The sequence below is a fragment of the Brassica rapa genome, chromosome A04 (assembly GCF_000309985.2).
Source record: "Brassica rapa cultivar Chiifu-401-42 chromosome A04, CAAS_Brap_v3.01, whole genome shotgun sequence".
NCBI classification, from domain to species: Eukaryota; Viridiplantae; Streptophyta; class Magnoliopsida; order Brassicales; family Brassicaceae; genus Brassica; species Brassica rapa.
In genome coordinates, this window is record NC_024798.2 from 18,265,169 (window position 1) to 18,275,288 (window position 10,120).

The window sequence follows — 10,120 nt, forward strand, 5'->3', positions numbered from 1 at the left end:
TTATGTTTCTAGTTTTAAAATTTTGTATCTTTTATTATTTTTAATTGATAAATAATTATTTTATCACATTTAGATTATTATTTATATTTTTATTACTTGTAAGTGATAAATGATAATAGTCACTTAGTGATTTATTTTGCAATTTTTTTTTTAGTTTTTTAATTATGTAAAAATAAATTAAAAATACAAATAATACAATACATTAATGTTTAATTACAAATTTGACAGTAATTAACTATATTATTAAATAAAACACGATAAAATATACATTTTAAAAATTTGATATGATGAATAGTGTTACACAAAATTTAGCGTAAACTATTCACATTACACCAAATTTGGTGGGATAATGTCAATTTTGGTGTCTTGTTGGAGATGACATTATTGTATGTTCTCTTTATTCAAGTTCTCCATATAAATGTTAAGTTCTCTATATGTTCAAGTTCTCTTTATTCAAGTTTTCCGTATCCTTATTGTATGTTCTCTTTATTCAAGTTCTCCATATAAATGTTTTTTTTTTCACATCCTTTCAGTATACTATATGTTAAAGTTCTCTATATGATACTGAATTGTAAAAGCATTAGTCATCTGATAGGAACATCGAGAGTCAAGATCTAAAACATGAAGAGCTGCTGTTTTTTTCATTTTCCGCGTAAATCCAATCTTGATACACACATTAATAACCATGAAGATTGATCCACTTTTCATTCGAGTAGAGCAAATGCACCATTTTGTCAACATCCATTTTGAAAGATCAAGTGATTGTCGAGTTTTAGTCGTTCTGAAAAGGCGGAGGAAAGGTACTTGTTGATTGTATTAAACTTAGGAGTAAAAATTGGAAGATGTAAGAACATTAGGGTGTAGAAGGAAGATTTAATATTCTTCCTACTTCCTGGACCGAAAGCCAAACCGGATTCATTTATCGAAAATAAAACTGAAATTTGTAACCTTAGACCTGAAATTTTAATGCCAAATCAATATAATAAAACCAAACAAACCATAATATATTTAAATTGTAAATTAAATTAAATATATACAAAGCTACGTTTAGATTAAAATAAATTACTTATATTTTATTCACTTCCTAACAATAATTAAAATAAAATTCAAACCAAACCGAAAATTGTGAAACCAAATCAATCAAAAAATATAACCCTAATTCAGGTCTACTTTTCAAAATTCAGAAAACTCAAAACCAGTATAAATTTCTAACCAAACCGTACCAATTAGAAGAAAAAGACTGATGGCACCTTCCGCTGACATGCTTCAGTTAAAACAGTGTGCGTTTTGTTTTGCGGTTGTTCTCCAACTTCCTCGTCTTCTTACAACATATTGTACTGCCTTTTATCTTTTTCTCTTTTTCTCGTCTCTGTAACTCTGTCTGATTTCTATTTATTTTAATTCTTAATAAGTTTATTTTAAAATTTTCTGAATTAATCATTCATCTGAGAAGGTGAACTCTGCATCTCAATCAGAGCTGGCTCTAAAATTTATGGGATCTGAATCAATTAGGGTATAAAAGATAGATAATCAATAAATATACATGTTTTGGATAGTTTAGAACTCGAATAATGTATACTCATATGTTTTTGAGTTCTCACATATACAAGTTCAACTTTTTTGGTTCGACTATTATGAAAATATCTTAAATTTTAATTATATATATACTTTCATGATTAACTATTTTCCATAATAACAGTCAATCAAAATTTGGTAAACATAAATAATTTCATCGAAGTTTTTTATTTTTGAAACACAGACGTTCGATGAAATTAATTATTTTTATTAGTTTTGACTGACTATTATTATGAAAAATAGTTAATCATAATTATTTCATCGAAGTTCACAATTTAGAATCATTACCTAATAAAAATGTATTCAAAAGTAAACGTTTTGAATAATTTATTTCTAAAACATAAATCATTTTGAACCGGATGTAATATATATTAAACATTAAAAGTTTGTGAACCAAAACAGATTTTTCATCTGGTTGTTCATAAGATTTTTCATCTGGTTGTTCATAAGAACTGGCATTAGGTGAACTTATCTCTTTTCAAAGTCATTTTGTAAGCACTAATAATTAAATGGTTAATTTAGTTTAATTTCTCTTGTTGGTTGTAATTTTTTTTGATATTATTTATAGCTTTTTTTATGTGTTATTGTGATACTTCTTCTAATCATTTTATTTTTATTTTTATTGTAACTGCCCTTTCAATTTCTTTTATACCTCAACAGAGGAAAAAAAGATATTGAGTTGTCATTGTGATTGGTATGTAATCTTCAGTTTTTGTTTTCCTTATCTATATAATGAATACTAAGTCTATGTGTCTCATTATTCCCTGATATATTATATTGGGAATTGGATATTGGGCTAGGGTTCTTAGATCCTTTGGTTGCTAACATCTTTGTTTTTCTCAGTTCCTAGAAGGGTCATCTGGTTTTGTGGAGTGAATTGATTGATTTCAATTCAATGGTTCTTGCAGCAGAATCTCGGATCAAAGAGGTATCTTCTTCGCTTTAAAAGCGATTTATCGATTAATCGTGTGTTATCATCGATTTGATTTATTGCTTATCGCTACAGATCTTACTCTATATCACATACTTGATTTAACAATATTGAGACTGTAGATTAGGACTTAAATGATACTCGATTGCTTAAGTTGATTTACCAATGTTAATCATGATTCCTAATTTTTGATCGGATCTCCGATGATATTTATAGTTTATTCTGAGCCCGATTTGTTTGCGGCTCGCGATGATGATGAGTTCTATAATCCAACATGAATTCCGGTTTTTGTTCCAATTGAAGATGACTTTTATATTTTATCCCGAGTCTCACTTTTATCGGGATTCGGGATGATGAATTTTATAATTTATCCATAACACAAATTTTTTGCGATAGAGTATGGTTTGTATATTTCACCATGAGTCCTAATTTTTAGTTCATTTATATTTTCATAAATCATCAATAGGTGACCTGGATTTTCTCATGAATAAAGTTTTCCTTTTAATGTTTTTCAGGAAAAGGAGGACACCAATGTAGGACCTCCTAATATCCCCCGTCATCCAGAGGTAAGACCAAACTTTTCAACTTGCTATCTGATGTTACTCCAAAACGGCATATAAAATCACATTTTTCATTACATATGTAGGTTCTTGCTAGATGGGATCCAGCTAAAGCGCGGAGGCCAGACATTGCTGAAGCGCCAGTATTCTACCCTTCATTAGAGGTAAATGCTTGTCCTCCATCTTGTATTCAGAGGTTTTGATCGTAAGTTTTCTTCTTCCTCAATCCTCATTTTTGTATTGTACCGTTTGGGTGTTTAGGAGTTTGAAGATACAGTTGCTTACATAGAAAAAATACGTCCCTCAGCTGAACCATATGGTATTTGCCGTATCGTACCACCCTTGAAATGGTCTCCTCCTTTTCGGCTTAGAGAGAAAAGTATATGGGAGGGTATAAAGTTCCCCACCCGGGTTCAGGACGTGGAGCTGCTTCAGAACAGAGGGCCTGTGAAGCAGAAGCAGAAGAAGAAACCTAAGGTAAGAAAACGGAAACGAAGTTCCTCCTCCAAGAGACCTCCTAGCTCCGTTCCCGCTTCGGTTTCGTCTCCCGAGGAAGAAGAGGCATTTGGTTTCAACTCTGGCCCAGACTTCACTCTTGAGGAGTTTGAGAAGTACGCTCGGTGTTTCAAGGAATCCTATTTCGAAAGTAAAGAAGGTAACGCTCCGTCGGTTGAAGAGACTGAAGGAGAGTACTGGAGGATTGTAGAGCAAGCAACCGATGACGTGGAGGTATATTATGGAGCTGACTTAGAGAGCAAGGTTCTTGGAAGTGGATTCGAGAGAGGAGAAACTTCTGGTTGGAACCTTAACAACTTGCCTCGTCTCTCGGGCTCTTTGCTATCATTCGAGCGTGGAGACATCTCGGGCGTTCTCGTGCCATGGGTCTATGTTGGGATGTGTTTTTCAACCTTTTGCTGGGTAAATAAAAAATAATAATACTTAACAATTAATTAATATTTTTATTTTTACTAGTTTAACCTAATAGTTTTGAAATGTAACAGCATGTGGAGGACCATCACTTATACTCAATAAACTACAATCACTTTGGTGAGCCAAAAGTGTGGTACGGAGTTCCTGGAACCCATGCAACTGCACTAGAGAAGGCCATGAGGAAACATTTACCAGATCTTTTCGAGGAAACACCTGATCTACTCCATGGACTCGTCACTCAGTTCTCACCATCCATTTTGAAAGAGGAGGGAGTCCCGGTTTATCGTGCGGTTCAGCGTGCAGGGGAGTATGTTCTCACATTCCCTAGGGCGTATCACGCCGGTTTCAACTCCGGTTTCAACTGTGCAGAAGCTGTGAACGTCGCTACCGTTGACTGGTTATCTCACGGACAGAACGCTGTGGAGTTATTGAGTGACGAGAACAAGAAAACGTCTGTGTCTCACGACAAGCTTCTCCTTGGAGCAGCTTACGAAGCTGTTAGGTCCTTGTCAGGTGGTGGGGGAGATAGTGGAAAGAGCTTAGCATGGAGAAGCTTCTGCGGGAAGAACGGGACTCTTACTAAGGCAGTGGAGACTCGGTTACGTATGGAAGAAGGAAGGATTAAGGCTCTTGGAAGCGGTTTCAATTTGATAAAGATGGAGAAGGACTTTGATTCGAACTGCGAGAGGGAGTGCGTAAAGTGCTGTTATGACTTGCATCTCACGGCATCTGGCTGCAACAAATGCTCTCCTGGAGAGTATGCTTGCACTAAGCACGCTAACGAGCTTTGTTCATGCGAAGGGAATGATCGGTTTGTACTTCTTCGTCACACCGTAGATGAGTTGAGATCGTTGGTTAGAGCGTTGGAAGGCGAAGCAGAGCATCTAAAGACTTGGGCTTCCAAGGTTAAAGAACCTAGAGGTTTTGATCTGAACCTTGAGTATCAAGTGGATGGCGAGTTTGATAATACTTCAGACGCACGCCATGATGCATCCATGTTGAACTTTGCTGCCTATGTTCAGTCGAGTACTGGAACCATAATTAGAAACTGAGAGGTTCGTTGGAAGAGAAAGATTGCCTCATCTCAAACACTTCCCTGAACTTAACCAGAGAAAGACATTTTGGGGACATTTTGGTTTTTGGCATTTAGTTTTTGGTTTTTGATTTCCAGTAGATTTTAGCTAAAAACTTGAATGTTGCTTTTAGATTTTGGTTTTCATTTCCAGAGTAAAATAAAATACTAATAAACAAAACTTATTATGAAAACAAATAGTATTATCAGCAAAAATAAATAATTATATATTAAAAATTATTTTAATATGAAACAACAAAAAGTGTTATAAAATAAAAACTACGAGCTACATGTATAATTGCATTTAATTTAATATCAATAGAAAAACAGTTAACTAATTAAACTTCCAAAAAAACAAAATTTAATTATATTTTATAAATATGGTAAGAATGAATAAAATTTATGCAATTCCAGTATTACAAAATAAAATCAATATATGTATTTTCAAAGTATATTACTTCCAGACAATTAATAATTACATTTTATATTAACATAATTAAAAAAACTATAATTTTAAAAATATGGTAAAAATGCATAAAATTTCTGTAATTTTGTTAAATAAAATTGAATTACAATGTGTTACATATATAATACATGAACATACTTTTTTTTATATTAGTTTTTATTGCAATATTTTGATTTTGGTTTTTAGATATTAGTATTTGATTATTCTATAAATATTTGGTTCTTCTAAATTTGATTTGTTATTTTTATAATAATTATTTTTCATATAAAATATTCTTAATAAATGTGACATACAAAAATCTTAATATGATATTATTTTGAATCCAAAACGTAAAGCCGGTTTAAATTTGTTATTAGACTTTTTTCAAATATTTCATACTAATCAGAATTATACATTAGATAACATTTGTCTAAATTTCTGATGTGAAATTTGAATTTATTTATTAATATAATCTGTATAGAAATGCTATAAAACTATTTTTTAACTTTTAAACGAAACATGTATATAAAAGCTGAAAATGTTTTAAATCATATTATTTTGGTTGTGTGAATGAGTTCTAGAAGAGTCTCATATAATGAACATGGTTTCCAACTGTTCATTTGAGTGTGAATAAAGGGGGAGAAGGATATGGTGGATTTGAGAAAATTAGTTTCTGAAATTTGTGCTTAAAATGAACTTTAAAAGATAGAAAATAAGATATGGAATAAAATAGCTGAACATTATTTAAGGTTGAACAGTAAATGCCCTTGGCCGAGTTACTCGACTTACCCATAAAACAAGCAAGCAACAAAACACTACAAAAATGAACAAAAGCAATAACGAAACAAGAGTTTAGCTGCACACATACAGAAAGCATGCAAGTACCAGAAGTAACAATACTACAAAGATGACAGAATGCAACAAACAAGAATCTAGCTGCTCCATATACAGAAACGGCCTTGTGATACTCACAGAAAAAAATAGGTTTCATAGTTAAAGAGTTTGTAGTTTTTTTTTTGAATAACACGAGTTTGTAGACTAAATAGTTAATATGGATTAAAGAAATCCGAAAGTGGAACAATTCGATAGAGGTAAGGAAGAGAAGGAACACATTCATTCCATTCGAGATCATTAAATCCTAATTGTTACAAATGGACAAAAAGGATGATATTAAGAATTTTTACCAAAAAAATGATACTATCTCTGTTCCTAAATGTATGATGTTTTAAAGAATTTTGATGTTCAAATATATAAGATGTTTTCATTTTTCTAGGCAACTTTTTACTTTATTAAAAACTGTGCAATTAATCATATTTGATAATCTATTTTGTAATTGGTTGAATAATATTAATTTATAGTTTTAATGATATTTTTTAGATAAAACAATGAATTTTTAATATGCTTGTTTTTATCTAAACATCTTATATTTAGGAACCGAAGGAGTAATAAGAATTATATATGCAATTTACTGGGAGAGTACATGTGTTCGAATGCTAAGGTATATTAAATCAAAATATATGTTCTTACAAAAAAAATTCGTGGATAAACTCACAAATTAAACTGAAAAATAAAATATATGTGTAATTAAAAAGAATGTGGTGTGATATTTTTATCTCTCGGATGAAAGGGTAAAATTGTTCGGCTTCGATACAAAAGTCGTGTTCGACTGTTTCGTTTATTTCTTTTGGGTCAACGTTTTGTATCTGTTTTCTTTCTTACATGATTACATCCTTTTAAAAGTTTTCTCATTTCATATACTGGCTGGTGTTCACCAAATAAGACAAAGGCACCGCTGAAATATCTACTTTTGTTTGATCTTGTGTATTTTTTCTTTGTCAACAATTTAAACGCTCAACGGCTTTAATGCCATTATAACGTTATAAGTTTCCAATTTTCTTCTTTTTTTATTGACGTCTCAAGTATTTTTTTTATTTGAATGATATGGCAAGAGACCAAAAGTTCAATCCAAGAATGAATAAACATATTTCAAGTCCCTCTCCACGATTTTCAACACGACTTAAATTATTATCTCTTTCTACGTATGTAGAATTCAACTTGACAAAAAAATCAAAGCAGTTTATTCATCAAAAATTGTGAACCTTACCCTTATTTTCCTTTCATTTAGAGATCATTGGTTTCAAAGAATATGTACAATGATCAGTTAGAGACCAAAAATAAAATATACAAAGAACTAAACAAGAATTCAAGAAGAAAAGTACCCCGAAGATTAGGCTTGACTTCGTTTCAGGATTATTCAGCTACTAGTATAACCCCCGTGCTATGCACGGATCAACAAATTATTTGATCATAAAACTGTAATGGCTATAAACATATAAAAATCAATTACTATTATTTAGTTACATATTTTCTAAACCTATGTAAAATGTGATAGAAATTTCTTAAATGAATGCTTACCTGCACACACGTTTTATATTTGATTTATGGATCTGCAGAACATTTTATTGGAAGAATAATATTTTCTTTTATAGAGCTGATGTGTGTGCAGGTAAACAAATTGAAATTTGCTCTCTCTATAGAGGTTCGCATATGTCAAAATAATATACGAAAGCTTGACTTCTATCTTTTTGCTATAAAAATGCAAACAAAACTAAGTTTCATCTATTTGAATAGACTTTGAGATATCATAATATTAAATGTAAATGTGTTTATCTTTTCCTACAAGAATAGCTTTTTTCGGTTTACAAAAAAAAAGAAAGAATAGCTTTTTACCTTGAGAATAATTTCATATCCGTGCAGTACTCTGTGAAACAACTTCGTTTTTCATCATTTTGTTAAAAATCAAACTACAAAATAGATGTATAAAATCTTACACTTTTATTATGAAGAAAGAATCACAAATATTGTTTCCAGGGAAACAAAGAAGAAGAATGAATAATAAAGATTTTTTCCACACTGAAAACTCAAATAAAGCAAAAAGAGAAGATGAAACTATTGAAAAGAAAACGTGAGAAAAAATATAGAAAAAAAAAACAGTTGATTGAATGTTATATTAGAAGATACAAAGATGATACAGTTGATATTAGAAGTTACTGAATTATCGAACGTGTGGTTTGATAGTGGTAGACCGAAGTTACAGAAAAAAAATAGGAAACTAATTTTTTCAGTTCCCTTCAATTTTTTAATAAAAAGAACGTGATACGACTTTTTGTTTTAAAAATTTTGTTAAAAAAAATTAAAATAATGACATGTGTCAGAATATGATTACTCAAGTGACTTGTGATTTAGTATATAAAGGATAAATGCAAATAATTAGGACATCCTAGTGGTGGCAACGGTGGAGGCTAAGGGGACAACCTCGGCGACGGGAGTGGGGAGAGGAGTCGGAAACGGCGAAGTCCGACAAACAGGACATGTAGGATTGAGTCTAAGCCACGTGTCGATACATTTGAGGTGGAAGAGATGGTTACAATCTGGTAGCTGCCGCAGCAGATGATTCCCCTTGTAGTCTCCTAAGCATATTGAACAACACGACGACGTTGAGCTTCCCTTTGCTTCGGAGTAGAGGAGCTTCGGGTAGCTTTGAATGGTGTCCTCGTCAAGACCCGGGACGACGTCGATGATGACATGGTGGTGGAGATGGTGGTGAACCCGTGTTGAGTCTTGACTTGTTTGCGAAGGTGAAGAAGAAAGCTGTCTACGTGTGCAGAAGTAGGAGGTGAGGGTGATTGTGGTGATGAGGAGGAGCACTCCTATGGAGACTCCAATTCCGTATCTGAATCCTCCTATGTCGTCCGTACCTAGGAGGTGGTTGTAGCCTGGAATCGGCGGGGGTGGAGGCGGTTGGAAGGTGTTCATGGGCGGTTGCGGTTTGTTGGGATTTGGAGGAGGAAGAAGAGAGATAATAGAGATGTTTGGTCAGCTATCTGATTATAAGACATGTAAACTGAAGCATCTTGAGATTATCAAAAGTCAACGCTGTTAGAAAGAGAGAGGAGATGCATGTGAATGAAGATAAGAAAGCTTGACAAAGCAAGCATGGTGTGACTTTTGGATTTAGTAATAACATCCGTATATGAAACTGCTAGTATATATAATAATAATATTGTAACGGTAAGTTGAATAAGCATAGACACATTAATTCTTTAATTTACGTCATGATAAGATTTTGACCCAAATGAGATCAAGTTTGTTGATTTCAATCGTATTATATATGATGTGGTTAAAAACAATTAGTTCGGAAAGAACATATATAGATGAATTTTAAGTCTTTAATTAAACAACAATCACGTTTAGTGAAAAAAAAAGCGGTAACAGATCATTGATTATGTCGTTTTTGCTAATTCATTTTTTGTAATTAGTAATCAAATATATAGAGTATTAAGGGCATCTCCATCCCCACTCCATTTTTTTCTCTAAAATGGAGTAAAAGTGAATATGGAGTGAGAAATGCTCCAACCCAACTCCATATCTCACTCCAAAATAAAATTTACTCCATAAATGGAGTAATCTATTTTTTGTTTGTTCATCACTCCATTATGGAGTTAGAAATGGAGTACGGTTGGAGCAATTTTACTCCATTTGCACTTTTACTCCATTTTGGAGGAAAAAATGGAGTTTTACATTGGAGATGTTCTAAGCTACTACTA

General features: G+C 32.3%; 2 protein-coding genes across 2 annotated transcripts; one reads left to right on the plus strand and one right to left on the minus strand.

Moving 5' to 3' along the window:
• Positions 1-612: 612 nt before the first annotated feature.
• On the plus strand, positions 613-6,696 carry LOC103865493 (lysine-specific demethylase JMJ15). Its single transcript, XM_009143282.2, has 5 exons — positions 613-2,503; positions 3,022-3,072; positions 3,153-3,230; positions 3,328-3,984; positions 4,068-6,696. Exons 1-5 carry the CDS (start codon positions 2,471-2,473, stop codon positions 5,046-5,048), a joined length of 1,800 nt encoding a protein of 599 aa, XP_009141530.2. The 5' UTR covers positions 613-2,470; the 3' UTR covers positions 5,049-6,696.
• A 727-nt stretch (positions 6,697-7,423) lies between these two features.
• On the minus strand, positions 7,424-9,850 carry LOC103865494 (RING-H2 finger protein ATL70). The gene is made up of 2 exons (XM_033290436.1): positions 8,770-9,850; positions 7,424-7,773 (listed from the first exon to the last, which is right to left on the minus strand). Exon 1 carries the CDS (start codon positions 9,327-9,329, stop codon positions 8,784-8,786), a length of 546 nt encoding a protein of 181 aa, XP_033146327.1. The 5' UTR covers positions 9,330-9,850; the 3' UTR covers positions 7,424-7,773; positions 8,770-8,783.
• Between the last annotated feature and the right edge of the window lie 270 nt (positions 9,851-10,120).